General features: G+C 34.2%; 3 protein-coding genes across 7 annotated transcripts; 1 reads left to right on the top strand and 2 right to left on the bottom strand.

Moving 5' to 3' along the window:
* Positions 1-169: 169 nt before the first annotated feature.
* LOC106769973 (neurochondrin) lies at positions 170-10742 on the bottom strand. 3 transcript variants are annotated; one of them, XM_014655792.2, is made up of 20 exons: positions 10636-10742; positions 10205-10339; positions 9936-10113; positions 9715-9862; positions 9495-9631; positions 9053-9156; positions 8824-8919; positions 8333-8426; positions 7382-7502; positions 7101-7300; positions 6478-6569; positions 5985-6040; positions 4916-5005; positions 4738-4837; positions 3294-3395; positions 3136-3208; positions 1692-1855; positions 624-666; positions 464-541; positions 170-370 (listed from the first exon to the last, which is right to left on the bottom strand). In XM_014655792.2, the coding sequence occupies exons 2-19, from the start codon at positions 10250-10252 to the stop codon at positions 486-488; spliced, it is 1902 nt and encodes a 633-aa protein (XP_014511278.1). In that variant the 5' UTR covers positions 10253-10339; positions 10636-10742; the 3' UTR covers positions 170-370; positions 464-485. The 3 variants fall into 3 exon arrangements, with proteins under 3 accessions (XP_014511278.1, XP_014511277.1, XP_014511276.1); XM_014655791.2 differs by lacking the exons at positions 170-370; positions 464-541; positions 624-666; ... (2 more) ...; positions 3294-3395; positions 10636-10742 and adding exons at positions 3722-3996; positions 4093-4132 and having other exon boundaries at positions 10205-10401; XM_014655790.2 differs by lacking the exons at positions 170-370; positions 464-541; positions 624-666; ... (2 more) ...; positions 3294-3395; positions 10636-10742 and adding an exon at positions 3722-4132 and having other exon boundaries at positions 10205-10401.
* Positions 10571-12997, top strand: LOC106770861 (tRNA(His) guanylyltransferase 2). Of its 2 annotated transcripts, none has more exons than XM_014656692.2 (2): positions 10571-10725; positions 11041-12997. In XM_014656692.2, the coding sequence occupies exon 2, from the start codon at positions 11298-11300 to the stop codon at positions 12831-12833; it is 1536 nt and encodes a 511-aa protein (XP_014512178.1). In that variant the 5' UTR covers positions 10571-10725; positions 11041-11297; the 3' UTR covers positions 12834-12997. The 2 variants fall into 2 exon arrangements, with proteins under 2 accessions (XP_014512178.1, XP_022641309.1); XM_022785588.1 differs by having other exon boundaries at positions 10658-10798.
* A 655-nt stretch (positions 12998-13652) lies between these two features.
* On the bottom strand, positions 13653-18093 carry LOC106769960 (CRM-domain containing factor CFM3, chloroplastic/mitochondrial). 2 transcript variants are annotated; one of them, XM_014655775.2, is made up of 4 exons: positions 17444-18093; positions 16782-17106; positions 14603-15010; positions 13653-14287 (listed from the first exon to the last, which is right to left on the bottom strand). In XM_014655775.2, exons 1-4 carry the CDS (start codon positions 17530-17532, stop codon positions 13763-13765), a joined length of 1347 nt encoding a protein of 448 aa, XP_014511261.1. In that variant the 5' UTR covers positions 17533-18093; the 3' UTR covers positions 13653-13762. The 2 variants fall into 2 exon arrangements, with proteins under 2 accessions (XP_014511261.1, XP_022640609.1); XM_022784888.1 differs by having other exon boundaries at positions 16782-17092; positions 17444-18092.
* Between the last annotated feature and the right edge of the window lie 1667 nt (positions 18094-19760).

Raw genomic sequence — 19760 nt, 5'->3', positions numbered from 1 at the left:
CATCAATCAAATCCTACACTAATTTTCAAAAACTTTACCCTCAAATCCACTCTCAATTACCCACAAATCTACTCAAAAAAACAACAAAAAAGTTATCTTCAAATCTACTCAAATCATCTTCTCCACACCATCTCCCTCAAATCCATTAAAAAGAACACAACCTTAAAGCTTTGGAAAAATAATTATGAAAAATAAATTAGAAAAAGTGTAACATATCACATTTTATCTCTAATAAATAAATCTGTTAATATTTATGACAAATAAAGTAGCCAATGTAATTTTATGAGCTTAACACTGATTTCTCCATCTCAGTGGTAACCCTTCTTCCAATTGCATGTATTGGCACACCACTTCACTTTAACATGAATACCTGGTAATTTAATGTTGTAACAAGCAGTCAGAAAGTAATGTAAAAGATTTTCATGAATTAAAATATTTGACACAGTGAATTTAGTAATGGTACCTTCCAGATAAGAGGATCAAAATCAGGTCTTGACAGTCTCTCTGATACGGGGGTAACGATGAGCCCATCGAGAGAAGCCTGCAGAATAAGAGTTAGAAAATGCAAGTACCTCAAAAGCCTTTGGTGCTCTAATAACTAGCATTACAGTAAACATAATCACCAGATGAGACAATTTCTGAAAGATCCATATCCTCTTTAGTAACCTGCAACAGATTATAACAACCAATCAGGTGTTATCACGGAACCGAACCAAAACTCGTAGGTTTCACAACACTTGGTATCGAAATCAATGCTGAGATGTATATGTACTATGTATGTGGAATTCATATTAACTTTTTTTCATACGTTTTTTTTTACAAATAATAGTTGTAGCAAATGAGATGCAAGACCCAGAGATCATGTTCAACAAAACAGAAGTATGGCAGTTCAGTTAAAATTAACAGTAAAAAGAAGACCAAGACCAACAATGAGCAATTTGATATCTCAAATCAGAGTTAGAACAAGATATGTTTATTTTTATTGTCTCAGTACTTCCGATTAATAGGTGAGTAAATACTTCAGAACGATCAACAAAGTAATGACGCAGCTGTATCTATGTTTGATAAAAAAAAATCGATAGGAAAAAGGTTTCCGTAGTGACTCTTTAACTCTTTCAGACATGTCAGCAATTTGTACAATTCTAGTGAAAGGGCGTGGGAAATGATAAACTATTGAAAGGATTAGTGAAAAAACATGCCACAGAGGATGGTACCACATTGGAAGAGAGAAACCACGAAGAAATATAATGAATTTCATGAATTGTGTACATAAATGAATATTCTTGTTTATAATAAAGAAGAGATACAATAACAAGGACTAAAATCTATTCTAATAATGAGAAATATTTGATAAAATATTTTCCAATCAAATAATATCATATCTCCCAATTTAATGGATTCAAATCATATCTTTATCATAATCGAATCATATAACAAAAAAATAAAGACAGAAAGAGAGACCAAGGATTTTCAAAACTTAAAGGACCCTATTCAACAAAGATTGTTACACAACCTGTTCTATTTGGCGTGGAAAGACACATTATTGAGATCATTGAGCATAAGCATATATAGGCCATAAATAGAATTATTTTTGCTAATTCTTTACAAAGTAGTTCAGCTACAACAGTATTTTCTAAATAAACAATGCAACTTTAGACAAATTAACAATTAATAATGAAAGGGCAATGCACCTGTTCTGATGAAGTCAGACATCTTGCAATGAGCAGATAAAGAGTGCGAAGAGTGCTATAGTTGAAATCAGGTCGATTCAAAAGAGCCTCTTCTGATGTATACTCAAAAACCAGTGCACAGATGCTTGAAGCCATCATCATACTAGACATTTCATCAGTGCTATCTACAAACCATGTTTCAACAACTAAGTTAAGATACATACATGCTTTACTTCATACTGTCAATTCAACAAATAAAGTAACAAACAAATAAATGGTACTTGTCAGAGATAGTCAACAGTAAAAGGATCGGTCAGCATCATACATGAAATTTCCATGGTGAAATCTTTCTAAGCATTCCATCTAATTTACTAGGATTTTCTAATTTTGAAAGTCATAATTCTCACTGGACCAAGCATGGCAAGATCCTGTTCAATATTACTTGCCTTTCCTTTGGAGATTTGATTGTAGTATCTCAGCATGATTGAACAATTCGCTCGGTAAGAATTTCATGTTTTTTTCTCCATTGTGAGATCTAATTATAAAAAATTACCTTCTCTCACATTCATTGATGATACAATACTAGTTTTGATGTTAAGAGTTTCACTCATTGTTCATTCCATTCCATATCAACCAAAAAGATATAATATTGAAGAATATAAGATAAACTCAGTTACAGAGTTATATTAAACAATACAAGATTACTATCAACAAAAATTAACAACTGTAGTTGGAGACTAAAATCTTATAAATCTCACTAAAACCTCATACTTCCAACATGTAACTTATGTTCCATATATCATTGAATCCCACCATGCTCTGCAGCTCCCACACCCTAGTGGGCAAGTTGTGTTCGTTTTTGATTAGTTACAAGCGAGCATAGCAATTTTGGTATCACCACTTGAACTACTTGTTTGCAGCTGATAGACATGGTAAAAAATTCTTATACTAATTGATAAGAACCTTTAGTGAATTACACTACACAAGAGCTGGCCCTTGTCGGAGGGCTCAAAGGTATAATCAAATACCTCCAGTGTGGAACTCAAGTCCCACATCTTGCTAGTGGATATATCAAGATTACATGCCTAGTTTATATCGTCTGAGAAAAAACTTTGCTTCACTTTGGCTTTTCAGCAAAGTACAACTGAAGAAAAAAATGTTCGTTTTACTGCATTTCTGGACAAAACATCACATCCTCCCACAACTAAGTTTAAATTCTCATGGATGATGATTGTAAGAATTTTGTACATGATTCAAACCCTAAGGCTATTCTCTCACATATACACCAAAAACTGATCTGAAATTTAGCAGTAAGGTACAAGGCACTGGGGTAGTCAAGCCTGAGAAACAGAAATCACTTGCTTCAATAGATACATACATGCTACTTAGGTACAAGGCTATTCTCGCACATTTTAAATATGCATGAGAAAAAACTAATTTTAATGGTTGCTGACAAGTATGGTACCTGACCAATAAGCTAATGCTTTAAGAAGACGAACAATAGCAGACTCATCCAACATCATATGCACTTTGTCTTTCTACAGTAAAAAAGGTGATATTCGTGTCAAATTTTGCACAATCAATATATTATTAGAAGGCTGGTCACTCTGATAAGAAAATCACCTTCAATAGTAGGTTCACTATTGTATCACACGCCAAAAAAATGCAACCATTATCCTCAAGAAAAGCATTTGACCCAACTAACTTATTGAAGCAATCTAAAACCTACAAATAAAAACAATATAATTAGCAGCCAGACAATAAAAATTGTTCTGTTACTACTGTTATTGAATAATGTCATTGCAATTATTGAAGGGATTACTTGTAAATATTTATCTTGTACACACGTGAGCACTCTTATTTCTAATGCAGAAGAAAAACGGTAATAAGGAACAATATCAATAACTAATAATTAGCAATATTTTCTAAGATATTTCCTTACTTGACGTAATCAAACTATATCATATTTCCCTACTTAATATAATTAAATCGTATCTTTAAGGCTTTCCATCAAGCTAGTGCACATGTATCATATGAGTCAAGTTCCTTACAAACGTCATCAACACAACTTCTTGATAAACTTGGTGAACATGTCGGTTGCTAGAGCTAACAAAGTCTATAATAACAAAGCTTCACACGTTGGTTGGGTGCAAGTGTGTAAAGATCACGTATTTAGGAACTTGCAGCCCAATAGCAGTGGTTGCCCTTTAGTCAGACAACATAGTGGTCCCTCGAGAAGGGTGGTGGCTCTGATTGCAGGATCACATTAAAGGTCAAAGGATGCAACTGCTGTCGGTGAACCAAAAATGCTTGGATGGTGTAACAGCTGCCAAGAGCAAAAGTGATCATAGAGTAGGACAGCTAAGGAGAAGAAAAATATGATCAGAAGACATGACGACTGCCAAAGAGAAGAAATGCTCACAAGGCATGGCGGTTACTAGAGCAAAAATGCTCAAAGAAAGCTGCAATTGTCAAAGAGCAAAAATGTTGCCGCAGTTATTGTTTAGCCAAGATAAAAATAAAGAAGTCAGAATGTCAGTCAAAAACGACAACTACAAATCAAAGTGACAAAGTCAGTGAATGACACAGAGTGACAAACATAATCAGATACAACGGAAGAGGTGACTAATTAGAGTTTCAATTTTTTGTTTAAGGGAACTTAGCAGTGGAATAGTGACAAAGGATGTTGACGAGGATGGTACCACTCTGATATCATTAAAATATTATTCGTAACTGAGCATCTTCTGTGCACTTGAGTACTCTTATTATAATAAAGAAGAAATACAATAATATGGAGCAAAATCAATAAATAATAATGAGAAATATTTCCTAAGATATTCCCCTGTTTGATGTAATCAAACTATATCTTTAACAGCATTAAATGTGAAAGCCATGTGAGAATTTCAAAATGAACTACACATCAATCAAGCAATCATTAGACTCTTGATTTACTCGTAAGGATTCACCTTTAATGAAATGCATTAATAAACCAACATAAAAAAAGAGGAAGGATAAATGGAAATTTTTAATTTAAAAATATAAGTATTGGAACCAAAAAATAACTCACAGCCTCAAGTCCTTTGCATGAAGCCAAAGCTTTGCATCCTTCAATCTTCATAGTAATTTGAGACAGCATAGGCAGAAGAAAGCAAACAGAGTAGAAGGGCCTGGAACATAGAATTAAATTATGCAAATGCTCCAGTATAAAGGAAGTTTCTTTTGCCCATAATTATCTTTGAAGATACCTTTGTTCATCTTCACCTTCAATGGAAAGCATATACCCTAAAAGATCGTGAACCTTCTCCTTGCATGCTAGGGGCGCTTCTGCAAGATAGCTGAAACAAAAACTATCTAAATTAGCATAAGATGAAAATTGATGAAACAACTAGCTAAATTAGTTTAAGATGATCTATACAATTGCAATTTGCTTCTAGAAAATAAATTAAATCTGCATGTTTCTTTCCCGACACTACACATACATTATGTTAAGAAGTGAATTTTAAACCTAACTCAATCTTACAAAACCGGCGTGTGTAATGTGAAACTTGCACTCACTTATATATATATATATATATATATATATATATATATATATATATATATATATTATGAAATTATCTGTGGGGTCTCCAACACACCCCCTCACAAAATATATACATCTCGAACATGAGACCGGATATTAATGGGTGGTCCAATAATGATCTAGTGGCAGGTGACGCAACGGGTCCAACAAATAATAAATCTTACTAGGATAGACTCTAACTCATGACTCTAATACTATGTTAAGAAGTAGATTTTAAACCTAACTAAACCTTACAAAATCGGCTCATAGGGCTAAGTTAGGCGTAAAGTCCACCCCTTAACATGGGATTAGAGAGTCATGAGTTAGAGTCTATGCTATCGAGACTTGTTGTTTCTTGTGCCTATTGTGTCACCCACTATTGGTCTGTTATCGGACCATCCCTTAATATCTAGTTTTACACTTGAGATGTATATACTTCAGCATGAAGGAAGTATGTTGAAAATCTTACATCAACTAGAGATAAGACAATTTCATAGTATATAAGTGAGTGCAAATATCACCTTATAAGCCAGTTTTGTAGAATTGAATTAGGCTTAAAATTCACTTCTTAACACACTGTAATGATATGATAGTGAAAGCATGGAAGGTCTATCATTGTTAAAACCTTTACATAACAAATGCCACACCAATATATGAAAGATGTCTTCCAGATATGATTTGACATAAATCATTGTTAATTCATCAAGAGTCAAAGTAAACATAATTCAAAAGAAAGCAACAGTAAAACATACCTCCCAATAATTCGCACTGAAGCAAGTAAATCATCCCCTTTCTTTTGCCCATGTTCCTGTATGATTTCATAATTATAATTTGCTATATGTTTGTAAACAAGATAAAGAGAGTAGGGGAGAATAATAGTATAATGGAATGAACTGTATATATTTCAGAATGCAGTACAAAGTATGTTAAAGAGAAAAACAACTGGTATAATGAAAATGAATTGCGTAAAAGATAATGAGTCTCTGGTTACCCAAGTATTTATAATACAGCAGACTCGAGAGGAGATAATTATAACTGTTTAACCAAGGCTGTTACAACATATTAAAGGAGAGTTAGTTGTAACTGTCTAACCAAGGCAGTTACAGCCATAGAAAGGTATTCTACTACTACTACTAGGGAATTATGCACTAGCAAATAATATATGAGTCGGCCACAGTTGACACCAATAATCACTCTGAACACCAATAATTAAAATTACATTAAGCAATTAAACATCCGCCTTACCTTTGCATCTTCCAAATATTCAAGTACAACACCAATTGTCTCGTTAAGCTGGAGAATCAGCTTTGTTAGTGTGCCTTCATCTAGGAGGTTTCCTGTAAAAGAAAGACTACGATGAAGATGCATTATACTCAATTAACAAGAACTTAACCACAGAGACATGTTTCTAAAAGTGTCAGCAGCACTGGCTTCAAAATGTGAGACAAATATCACATTACCAAGTAATCAAAATCACAATAGAAATAAAATCCGAATTTCCAAATGGTATCCATATCCATATAGTTTACAATTGACAATACTAGTTCACTATATTCACTATATGGGAGTACAAACAACTAAAGCAGCATGATTAAAAATTACATTATGTTGAAACCTTTAAGTATCATTTGAATTGTAATTAAAAGCCATGTATTCATATTCTCACCCATATACGTTTTAAAAATGCTGCTGAAAATACTAGACACCCTAATCATCACATTTAACAGATAATAGAATTGAGAAGAACCCCTCCAGCCCAAATTTATCTTTTATACATACGTACGTACATGTCTGTGTGTGTATTCAAATTAACGTTTGTGATGAAACAGAATTTAAAGGCTGAGTGAATTGGGTTTCTTTGAATATACCATCATTTTCCTCAACATTTGATATTAATTTTATTATCTTCTCAACCAAAGAGTAAGCAACAGCCACATTATGTTTCTTCGTAAAAATTGCTTCAGCAGTAGCTGAAGTATCCTGAGGCGCTTCATATTTTAAATATGCCAGCTCATTCAGTAGAACAGCAATTTCGACCCTTGACTGCTCCAAGACAAGCAAAAGGCACCTAAAATGGGAAGGGGTGAGAAAATAAACCAAGACGCTCACAATGCAGAAGAATAAAAAAATTATTCGATACACAGCTTACATGTCAGCTGAAGCTGGATCTCGTGCATCATTTGTGTTTACTTGGCTAACCAACCAATCTTCTCCATGCATGGAAACCATAGACTCGGCTAAAATGAGAGCCTGCAACCTTTCAGCAGGAGCTGTACATGAATAATAAATCAAGCAATTCATACAGCTTAGTGTTTTATTGTCTTAAAAAAACCATAATGCAGTACAGTAAGATAAGAACATCTGATATAAAACTTCAGATTAACCATATGAAAGTGCAAAGAGGAAGTGTCCTTCCATCCACAACCTTTCCTTCATACCAACCACCTAAAAACTAACTCTCCAGACTAGAGAACAGGAGTTAGTCCATAAAGTGTTCAGTTTCTTGCCACAACAAAGCCTGCTATCTTTAAACCTTTCAGTATGCAAGATCAAACATGTAATTTGTTACAGCATTTATATGGTGCATTTATAAATACTTTAACTTGCATTCATTTTTTCATTCATACTTTTATAGCTTCATATGTTAGCACTTTTATTTGGATTTTTTCCTTTTAACGTGATTTGCTGATGTGGCAATGAACAATTATTGAAATAGGGAACTGAGGATGTTGATTACAGCCTTTCATTTCCTCTGTGCGAGTGTAACCACCCAATGCATATATGTGATGTGATAGTTACATTTTGTAATCGACAGATTACCATCAAAATATTTTTTTCTCTCACCGTCTCTCATCTTCGTTACTCTTATCCTTGAACACAGGGAATCATTCCTTAAATTTTAATTTCCCAGTCCATTGAATTTTCTATACTCTCAGAGTTCATTCTCCCTACATACGTTCCATCTCATTATTTTTATCAGCTGAGGGAAAATTGCTAAAATTACAAGTTTAAAGAGCCAAATGAAAGAATGCATCAAGAGAAACTGAAACAACAGGTAAAATGTACTGTACACAAAATTAAGCAAATTGTCTCAACATACCAACACGGTTCTGCAGAACAGCTATTATACCAGTGCGGATATTGGTTGACCAGCTATCTTGAGGATGTAATCGTAGGGCATCACGAAGTTGTGTCTGAAAACGTGAAGTGCTTGTAGTCAGTTGGAAGGTAAATGAATTAAGTTGCACATACATAAAATTATAAAAATAGATATCTTATTATGCTCAAAGTATATAGATTTCAATCCAAGAAGGTTATGAAAAAAATTCAATAAATCAGTTCAATTTATAAAAATGTGGTCATCCGAAGGAGCATAAACCATCAATTCAAAATAGACCCTTTATGTGAAAACGTTATATATTATGAACCAAATATAGAAGTAACTTGATAAAGTATCAGGAAATAAACAACTCTAAATAAATCAAATTCCAGTGCCATATCAATTTTAGATTTTATCTTCATGTATACCAGAATACCACTACACAATAAAACCACGCCAGAAGGAAAACAGAGTAAGACAAGATCACATACTGAATCTTTTGAGGTAAGAATAGCATTCAGCAAGTGGAGAGCTTCAAATTTCAAGGAATTGTGCAAGACAGCAAATTGCCTTGCTATTGCTGCCACCTGTAGAGGAAGGTGTCAAAAATATTGCTTCACCAAAGACATTATACATGCTTATTTACCTTGATGCAAGATTAGTTAATAAAAATGAAAACAAACTAAGTACAAAATAGAAATATTATAGAAGCACACTTACAATAACTGAAATGTCAGATAAGTCATTATTCTGGATTATTTCAAAGGACATCCTACCCAGAATCAGTTGCAGAATTTTGAAAGATAATTCCATCACATGTGAACCTGAAAATTAGGAGCATATGTTTATAATTCCCATGTTAGTAGATGTGTTATATACGCACTAAAAATGTGGTTTTTACAAATAAGAACTAGTTTTAGACCCTTGCCCAATTATTCTGGACCAATATCTTGTTGATATCAGTTCCAGAGCTCAAACACAGATACATGAATAGTACAGCCTTGTTTACCAATACATTCCATTCCTAACTGTTGTACATACTGTGTTAGTGTATTAACCTAATACAAAAAATTAAAATACACTAACTGCCAATGATTTCACTCAGTCCCTTACTTTCCAGTACGGTGAAAGCAAGCATTACCAGCAGACAATAAAATCTTACCGTCTTGCAAAGCACTCATTTGAGAAGCTAATATCTTGATGCCTTCAGATTCACAAAATCTCGTGATTCCATTTCCAGAAGCAGCTGACACCAAGTACAAAAACTCATAGCATTCTTGAAGAACAGACGAGCCAGACCTTAACAAGAGGTTAAAAAATAAACAAAAAAAGGACTAGCTGAAGGCAAAATAAGGTGTATGAAAGCAAGTGTAGATCATTACTGGGTGGATATTACTTCTAACACAAGTGGAATATTCAAAATCATGTCCTCCGAAGAAGCTATATCTGGAACGCGACAAAATGCAGCAAGAACAGTGATGGATAGGCTTAAATATGCATCGCGATTCTCATTGAAGCCACTTCCCATACCTAATTCAAAAAAACAAAAAAAGTGAGAAACCATTAGAAATGAATAAAGAAGGAGCAGGAAAAAAGTAAGTACCAGTTCTAAGAAGGCGATACAGAAAGCGAGGGCCAACCGCATCATAGACCCTCCGAAGAGAGGAGTGATCCTCAGCTTTGCAGAACTTGGTTACCAGAAGTAGCCCAGCAAGACGCTGTTCGTCTCGCTCTCCTTTCAGCAGTTTCAAGCAGTCCTCCAGGTTGGGACTCTGAGTTCCCTTCATTCATGAACACCATTCACAATTTATATATTCAGAAAACAGAGAGAAACAACGAAAAATGCAGAGATGAAAGTGGTGTAGGAAGTACCTGTTCAGGTTCAGTGGAAGGTTCCGCACTCATCTTCTCCTCAGACATTGGTTCGGTAATTGTTATCACAGAGCAAGTCACAAATTGAAGTCTACCTAGAAAGCTACCTACTGGAAACAGGGAAGCGATGGTGAACTGCCGGAAAAACGCAGGGGAGATTAGTAGAGAAGAAAGAAGAAAGCACTAGAGAATGAGAATAAAACGAAATTAAAATTAATTAGAAAATATTATTAAAAAAAAGTATATATATATATATATATATATATATATATATATATATATATATATAAAATAAAAGGTAATAATTTCTAATTAAAATTTTAAATTCAAACACCTAATTCTTAATTGTAAAATTCAATTAAAAAAAATCATTTCTCCAGAAGGCAACACAACAGCACCATAAAATTCAGTTTTCCGCAGCGTAGCCCTACCCAGCCTCGCTAAGCTTCTACCCCCAAACTGCCGCAGGCGACGACGGCGACGGCGAGCAGAACAAGAGTGGAACCCTAATTCCCTAATCTGTGAGTTTTCTTCTCTCTCCGATACCAAACCACTAAAAAAAGTTGAAAAAGAGAAGAGATAAAAGTTCAAAAGGTATCTTTTGTTAATGTGAATACAATAAGTCACTCTCTTTGGATATTCTTGTAAACCCCACCCTTTGTGATCTCACTTCTTTGCGTGTTTAACTTCCCAATTTCCTAAGAACACTTTGCACATATTCATGTAATGTGTCAGTTGGTGGCTTTATCATATTTTTGGTCAAATACGAACACTTGAAATTTATAAGCTGTTTATATTGTTTTCCGAAACTAATCACAAATTGCATTGTTTTTTAGTTCTCCAACCTTGGAAGCTTTAGTTACGGTAGCACAGCATATTGATTTTAACACGGGATTTGCAAGTCCTATTTGAAGTGATTAGTGGGGGAAGATTGAAGTTTTGCTTTGAAATAATTGACATTAATTCTATGAATAATAGTGAGTAGGCGGTTGGTTGTCACTTTTGTGCACAAGGGCAAAGCCCGCAAGCATGTGGTAGTTGTTGTTTTATGCGAGAAGAAAAAGCGATACATTTGTAAACTTTTGCAAGCAAAATGGCAAACAGCAAATATGAGTATGTCAAGTGTTTTGAAGTTGAAGACGAGGTCATGTTTCCCAATATCATCCTTGTTTGGATCAATGCCTGTAGCCTTCATAAACCTTATGATCTAAACACGTTGAAGCTGATGAACTCTTGTGCTGTTGAAATTCTTGAAGAGTATGCAGATGTAGTCCTTGCATATGGATTTAGCGATGAGTATACTTTTGTATTGAAGAAGACCTCCAAGTTTTATGAAAGGCGTGCTAGCAAAGTGTTATCCATCATTACTTCATTTTTCTCCTCTGTTTTTGTGAGAAAATGGGGTGAATTCTTTCCGCACAAGGAACTGCAAAGTCCTCCTTCCTTCCATGGGCGAGTCATACCTTGTGCGTCTACAGAAGCCCTTCAAGCTTATCTTTTGTGGCGGCAGAATATTTGTCATTTGAGTAATCAACATGAACAATGCCTTTGGCGTCTTGTTGAACGTGGAATGAATGAGAAGGAAGCATGGGATTTTATCAAGGGTTTTGACAAAAGTGATCTAAACAATCTTTTATTCGATGAGTTCAATGTCAATTACAATACACTAGAGCCAATATACCGACAAGGTTCTTTTGTTCTGAAGACAGTGGTAGAGGATGTTGTGAAATACACAGATAACGGTGCTCCAATTAAAAGGCACAAACGGAAGATAATCCCTGTGCATTCCAAGAAAATAGCTGGTAAGAGATTTTGGAATGAGCATATTGTTCTTTTGAAGGAGCTTGGTGGTTTTATTGAAGAGATTAACAATGTGACTCCAGAGTATGTGAGATCCTTTGAGTTTGATAGCAAATTGATGCCATCTACATGGATTGTAGTTCGAATAGATGGATGCCACTTCCATAGATTTTCTGAGGTACATGAATTTGTGAAGCCAAATGATGATAGAGCCCTTAACCTGATGAATTTGTGTGCAGTTGCTGTCTTAGAAAAGTTGTGGGAGGATATAGTCTTTGCCTATGGGGTTAGTGATGAGTACAGTTTTATTATTAAGAAAACCAGTAATCTTTACCAAAGGAGAGCTAATAAAATGGTTTCAGCAATTGTGTCTTTCTTCACATCTACTTATGTGATGAGATGGAACGAGTTCTTCCCACAAAGCGAGTTAAAATACCCTCCTTCCTTTGATGGGCGAGCAGTGTGCTATCCATCTACTGAGATTCTAAGGGACTACCTTTCATGGAGACAGGTGGATTGCCACATCAACAATCAATATAACTCTTGTTTCTGGAAGCTAGTTGCATCTGGAAAAAGTAAAAGGGAAGCTCAGAATAGTTTAAAGGGTGGTCAGTTGCAAAAGAAAATTGAAGAATTGGCTATTGACTACAATAAATTACCAGTCATGTTCCGACAAGGATCCTCAGTTTATAGGGACAAAGTAGACACTGTTCCAACTCACGAGGAGAATGGTAACTCTTTTGAAAGTAAAGGAAAGGTCATTGTAGAACATGTTGACATTATTGGACCAACCTTTTGGTTGGAACACCTAAACATCCTTGATGAATAGCTGCATGTGTAGCCATTGAGTCTCCAAATTAAAATTTTACTTTATTTATTGTTGCTGGAAATTTTTACTGGTTTGGTTTCGCGTTCTAGGTTTTATATTTATATTTTCTCACTTAATTTGCTTGAAATCAGAAAGTGCTACATATATTTTATTGCTTATAGTACAAATACGCATGCCAAACCTATTTCCTTTTAACATTTAATCTTTATAATATAACATTTATTTACAATAAAACTAAAATTCAAATTAATTACAGGGATAAATTCAATTTGTTACGAGTATATTTTAAAAACTTTCGTTTCAGTTTACTTTTCTCTTTCTGCTCTATTTTTAAAAAAATTAACAATGCGTATATTTCTCTCAAAAAAAAAAAAAAAAAAACTCAGCCGATCATCATGGTGTAACACAAGCAAAAGAGAGCAAAAATGTTGCCGCGGTTATTGTTTAGCCAAGAAGTCAGAATGACAGTCAATGAACGACAACAACTACAAATCAAAGTGACAAAGTCAGTGAATGACAGAGTGACAAACATAATCAAATACAATAGAAGAGGTGACTAATTAGAGTTTCAATTTTTTGTTTAAGGGAACTTAGCAGTGGAATAGTGACAAAGCATGTAGGCGAGGATGGTACCATTCTGATATCCTTAAAAAAATTATTTGTAACTGAGCATCTTATGTGCACTTGAGTTGAGTACTCTTATTATAATAAAGAAGAAATAAAATAATAAGGAACAAAATCAATAAATAATAATGAGAAATGTTTTCTAAGATATTCCCCTGTGTTATGTAATGAAACTATATCTTTAACAGCAATAAATGTAAAAATTTTGTAATTTAGAAAAGCCATTCATTGTTGTACATCGTAATTTTTGTAAGGCTGCTCTTTCTATGGTATGATGATTACAACAATCGCGTTTGGCAAATTTCTCATTTTGTTTTTTTCTTTAAAAAGGATGTGGCATGCAGAAAAATCCTGTCAACTTCATCCAGCTTTGGTAAGTCTTGGTCCTTTTCCATGTGTTTCGAATTCAGAGACATTTGTCGTAGATGCTCCTCAAAATCATTTGTTTCTCCATTGCTTTGCTCTGGAAACTTATCAAACTCATCCAAATAAAGAGGTTTTTCCTCTTTGGTGAAATTCTCTACATCCGAATCTGTCTCAAATATATCTGATAACTTATCGGAATCAGAATCCAATTCAGAGTCATTATCTGTCTCATCTTCTGTGCTTCCAATGTTATCATCCATCAACTCTTGGTGTTTATCTGAATTGTCTAACTGAAAATTTGAAATTCTCTCTCTGTCAATGTCCTGGATTGCATCAGAAGCATATGTATTACTCTCTGCTGCACTTTTGAATTGCGCTTGCAGAATTTCAAGTTCTTGCTCTAGTCTTGGAATATATCTCCTCACAGCACGGAGAGCATCCCTGTATTTGGATTTATCCAATGCCTGCAAAAGATGAGAATCAACATCATCAAGGCACCGAAGAATTTTTAAAATAAAAAGAAACATCAAATTTTGTGAAACAGACAAGTAGCATGAACATGAATGATTTTATGTATGCAACAAAGGTCTGCAAATGCAAAATTTCAAACGTAGCCGTCGTTGTGCAACTGAAGCGTTATGTAGTAGAAATTTCACCATAAAATTCTGGACAATAAAAGACTAAGAACTGTTGGAGGATTTTGAAACCCCACACCCAGTTAAACTCAATTTCTATTCTGTATTAAAAAGTGACTAAAAGTTTAGTACACAACACAGTACCTTCTTTCTCGAAAGAGACACTCGTGGAGACATAATCTCTGTTGGTGGTTGAGAGTAGTTTTTCCCTCTGTACATTATTATTGTGTTATCTTCATGAATGTCAAGCACTATACCTCCACTCAATCTTGCCAGCTCAACAGCAATGTCCTTAACCTCCTCTACTGAAAATGTCTTCACCACTACTTTCAAAGTCTGATGTTTTTTCCAATGTAGATGCATGTTCAAAATTACACCTTGGTAAATTCCTCGCCTTCCAACTGGCACATAATTTTTGCATTTAAGGCCCATCTTTAAGAAGAAAAAGTGTTCTTCCGGAGTCAATATCTCAGGATCGTGGGTTGTTTCAGAAGATTCAGCAGGCTCAATCTTTTTTAGGGCTTCACAAAGTCTCTCTTCTTTCTTTCGAGCCTAGAATGAAGGAGAAAACACTGTATGTTCAATAAATGACACAACAAAATCAAATTAAGTTTTCATAACACTTTTACCTGTAAGATGTATTCAATTACGGTATGAATAGTTTGTACATAGAAACACTAGGATCAACCTTCGTTTGAGGAAAAAAAATGTCTAGCTCAGACAAACCCATGATGTTGTACCTATATCAGAGAAATTTTATTGGAGTAGGCAGGTTGAAGAGTGTTCAAACCCCTGAAGTTGTCTTGTGTATATATTTTTATCTCTAGATCACAGAAATGGAAAAAATAGCTTATTGGTCAGAGTTTTGGTTGAATGCTAATTAAAATGGTTCTGTTAAGCTTACCATGTTAAGACAATCTATGGTAGGATCCACTCCTTATCCAGATCTTGGATGTTTGGGATCTCCTCAGCAGACTGGGAGAGGACCAGGATCTCATGAATACCTGGAGGTGGGGTTTACCTCGAGTATCTTCTCCTATCTCTGGTTCATTTTGGGAATATGGAGTCCACTGAATAATACTACACGTTCTGATTTTTCCTAATTTGCATTCTACTCTTGGTCCAATACTATCACTCATATATAACGAGTTAATTACATAGAACCTCTTACTCACCCTTGTTTGTGAAAGATAATTGGCTCTACATTATTACCCAAGGGCCATTAACAAAGTGAAAGCAACTAAAATGTTGAAAATGTGACGTTAAAGCTAATATGGGTAAGAAGTGTAACTAGGAATGCATATCACCTATTCAAGCAATTAAGTGTTTCTTAGTGCCTGGTTTGGAAGAATAAGAGTGGTAGTACTACTTTTATTCAGTATTAGAAATTAGTTTTGTTCATAACATAACTTTTTCTCTTCAGAAAAGAAAGTTGATAAAGGGGTGGCTAGCTAGAGTCAATTGACAACTTATAGAAATTGGGAGGAAGAATACAAGTTTCTCAAATATCTTGGTAAAGGAGAGAATTTTATGTACAACATATCCGTCTGTATTACATAGATACTATACTAGGGCAGAGATTGATTTTTTACAAATAAAGATTACATTTTTACCCTGATTTCTGGTTCTGTACCTGACAATGTCTTATCTATCACCAATCTAGACATCTTCAAACACCATTTACCAAACATATTTTGACAAATTCTATGCAAATTACAAAAGAAAAAAAAAATACTTGAGGAATTAGAAGGTAAGTTGTTACCTTATTATAAAAATGAATGCACTAAAATAATTCTGTAAATTAAAGACTGAAAGATTTAATTCGTGTTTATCTTACTGAAATTATGTATTTAAAGATTTGAATAGGTATAGTGCAACAATCCAACATTCAATACAGAGAACCATAAATTTATTTTTATCTTTATTGACAGCAGCACATGTTTTAAGAAATTTAAGCAGTTCTATCTCTAAATTCTTTTCACAGAATATTGCTTGAAAGGCTTCTAGTGTTCCAGTTGATTTCAAAAGCAAGTTTTAGCATACATTAGAAGAAAACAATATTCCATTACAAAGTTTCCAACAGCAATAGATTTATTTTTATCAAGAGCATCACTATTTCATGAATATGTGACAGAATCCTAGTGTTTCAGGCTAAAAGGTGAACACAAGCCGTGAGTAGTATGAAAATACTAATAATAAATACAAACGTATGTATAGATATTGCAAGAACAGGGAGGCAAAGGTGAAAAAAATAAAGAATCAGCAAAACCATACTGTTTGAAAACAATAGAAAGGTCCATATAAAGTAAAAAATAAAACTTACCTTCAACAATTTGTATAAAATTTTTTCCTCTGATGTCATCCTTTCATACTCTTTCTTCTTCTTAAATCTAAAGAACTTCAGCCATCTTACTACTGCTCTTTTCCCTTTCAATTTTTTCTTATTTTCTTTGGCATTGCCATTACCCTCATTACCACTCGGGGCCTTCTCAGAATCCTGATGGTGTTTCTCTGCAACCTTATTGTTATACTTCAGAAATGAACATGAATGAAAGCTTATGCTTCCCAGGATGGAACATGTTTTCATATAATAGAGCTGATAAAAAATAGGTTCCTGGCCACGAACCTTGCACACTGCATAGTCCAAGCTACAGCAGTGTAAGTCAATATTGAAGCAAACTTCTGTTTCAATTATGTTTCTTTTATTCTCACACAATACTACAAGCTAAACCAAAGAAGGAAAAAAAAAAAAACTCCAAAAATGATTAGAGTAGTAAACTGAAATATTACCTTCCAATTTCCTTTTTATATTTTTTACTACAATTCTAAAGTTTGTCTTTCTAGCATCCTCATTTTACTTTAAGTAAGCAAAAATACAATAAAAATATAATGCACTTTTTTTTGTTTGTTTGCAGTGTTCAAGATTGGATAGTAATGAAAACAAGACTAGTCCTAGAAATGTAAAACAAGATTTGAAATTAGTACCTTGTTTTTGGAAATGAGGAATTGAAGGAGAGATTGTTGTGGAAGTGAAATTTAGTGAGAGGGCGTAATGCCAAAAACCTCCACGCCATATTTCCCAACTTCTAAAGGACGAAAATGAAATTCAGCGTAGAACAAACGATTTCCACAGAAATGACAACGAAGCGAAAGGTGCTGAATTTATGGGTAGTGGCTGCATAAAAGGGTTCATCAAGTTTTGGCCTTGGTGACCGCATAACCTATCTGGGACTGGGGTGGAATACCCACATCATTGTTTTACACGATTTTGGTGGTTAGCATTAGGAGCACAAGGGGGTTGAGTTTTGGCGGAAGAGTTGGTATTGTTAAAGATGATATGAACACAAAACAAGAAATTTATACGCTTCAAAATTTCAATCGCATTCACTTTTGGAATGTGAAGAGACAGAAAAGAATCTCAAGATCTCTGAAAGTGGCCACAGCAACAAGTGCATAATGAGAGGAAGCCAAAGACTGATACTTTACCGAGAAATTGAAGGTTTGGGAGAAAGCCCCATTTGATTTTGAAGCTCCAAAATGCCTTTTTGTAGTGGAAACAGCCATTCAAAGCCCTTGGTTTTTACCTTGCTCTATTTCAAGACTAAAATATATTTCAAGTCTTATATAGTAGATTTATTTTATGTTTTTAATTTTTATAGAAACAATTCTTAGATTCTCAGTTTTAATAATTTTTTTATGGTTTTAGTTTCTAATAAAATTTTTAATTTTACAAAATTATGATTCCCATTTCAATTATTCATATATTGTAAGATATTTATGTAACTTTCTATTACATTAAAAAAATTTGTATAATTTATATATCATAAAAATAGTTGTATATTAAATAAATTTATGTATTTGTAAACCAATTGACGAGAAATTTAATCCTCAAAATAGATTTTATCTAGAAAAATCTCATTTGTTACTTATGATGTAATAACTTGAAAGAGAATAAGAATTATTTTATATATGTGAATATCGTGCTCTTTTTATCTTTTGTAAATTTCACATAATTTTTTTTTATCTTAAAGTATGATTTAAATAAAGTTGCACTATAAATTTTAGTACAAAAAAGGTTAAAAACTTTTTTTTGTCCCAATTTTGGTTCGGAAAATTCGTTTTGGTCCCTGAGTTGAATTTGTGTTCAATTTCGTCCCAAAGAATGAATTTAATGTTCAATTTGGTCCTTTTCAGTAACTCCGTTAAAATTGTTAACGGCAACGAGTCTAGCTCTGCAACTACTAAGTGAGGTGTCAGTTTTTTGCTGACTGGGAATCCTTTCTAGCCGTTACAATTAGGATTTTTTTTAAATTAAATTTTTAATTAATCTGGTAATAAAATTAAAGTTAGGTATTTGGGAGGGAAATTGTGAAAGTTGCGAGATTGAGAAGTGGTTGAATTTGGGAAGAAGAACTTCTGCAACTTGAGAAGAACAAGATTGGCATTCGACACCAGTAACTTGCTTTTNTAATCGGAAGCAAGCATCATTGGGAAATCCTANCTGCGAAATCAGGTTTGATTTCTTGTTCGTTCCTTTTGTAGCATATTAATTTCTAGGTTTTGTTGTTGAAGAGTGTAAAACCCCAAATTTTTTCGTTTCAGTGTTTGNTTTTGGAAAAGTTACAAGTTTTGTAACAATGTTTGAAATTTATATGGGGCATTGTTGTGTAACGGATGATAAGTGATTTTGATAATGTGGTCACATGTTAACAGTAGCATTTCTATAGTGGTCACATGCCCATAACAGTTACTTTTGTAGGGTTGCTTTTGAGATGTCTGAGGAGAGGTTTAATGTTGTGGTCCACCATGGTGGGACCCTAGTATGCCAATATCCTATTGAATATGTTGGTGGGGAAAAGACATATTGGAGTGTGGACCCTGACAGATGGAGTTATTTCGAAGCAATAGATGCTGTTAAAGAATTAGGGTATTTGAATGTGAGAGACATATTTTATTGCATCGATAATATGCTACTTAAGTTGGAGGATGATAAAAGTGCAATGAACATGGTAGGCATTGTCAAACGGTTAGGGGAAGTTAAGCTGTATGTGGTTCACGGTGTGGATGATGAACTAGAGTTGGTTGATATAGAACCAAGTGAACAACAACAAGACCAAGTTCTTTTGCTGTGTCAAGGAAGTTTAGGTAGGGAGGGGTTGAATGATGACGTCCATAATGAGGAGGAGGACATGGATGATGAACAGAGAGAGGTTCATGTGGAGGAAGAAGTTGACGTTGAAGAAGTTCATTTGGAGGAGGAGGACATGGATGATGAACAGAGGGAGGTTCATGTGGAGGAAGA

This window comes from Vigna radiata, chromosome 8, assembly GCF_000741045.1.
Source record: "Vigna radiata var. radiata cultivar VC1973A chromosome 8, Vradiata_ver6, whole genome shotgun sequence".
NCBI classification, from domain to species: domain Eukaryota; kingdom Viridiplantae; phylum Streptophyta; class Magnoliopsida; order Fabales; family Fabaceae; genus Vigna; species Vigna radiata.
This window is presented reverse-complemented; position numbering and strand designations above follow the sequence as displayed.

What these genes read in the sequence shown, in the direction of transcription:
- LOC106769973 (XM_014655792.2), bottom strand. Translation starts at nt 10,252, where the DNA reads ATGTCTGAGGAGAAGATGAGTGCGGAACCTTCCACTGAACCTGAACAG. An exon ending in TTCTTACCTCAAAAGATTCA is followed by an intron (nt 8,427 to 8,823) that starts GTATGTGATCTT and finishes TCACGTTTTCAG; the next exon opens with ACACAACTTCGTGATGCCCT. An exon ending in GTCTGACTTCATCAGAACAG is followed by an intron (nt 667 to 1,691) that starts GTGCATTGCCCT and finishes AATCTGTTGCAG; the next exon opens with GTTACTAAAGAGGATATGGA.
- LOC106770861 (XM_014656692.2), top strand. Translation starts at nt 11,298, where the DNA reads ATGGCAAACAGCAAATATGAGTATGTCAAGTGTTTTGAAGTTGAAGAC.
- LOC106769960 (XM_014655775.2), bottom strand. Translation starts at nt 17,532, where the DNA reads ATGGCGTGGAGGTTTTTGGCATTACGCCCTCTCACTAAATTTCACTTC. An exon ending in TCCTCATTTCCAAAAACAAG is followed by an intron (nt 17,107 to 17,443) that starts GTACTAATTTCA and finishes ACACTGCTGTAG; the next exon opens with CTTGGACTATGCAGTGTGCA. An exon ending in TTTTATACAAATTGTTGAAG is followed by an intron (nt 15,011 to 16,781) that starts GTAAGTTTTATT and finishes CCTTCATTCTAG; the next exon opens with GCTCGAAAGAAAGAAGAGAG.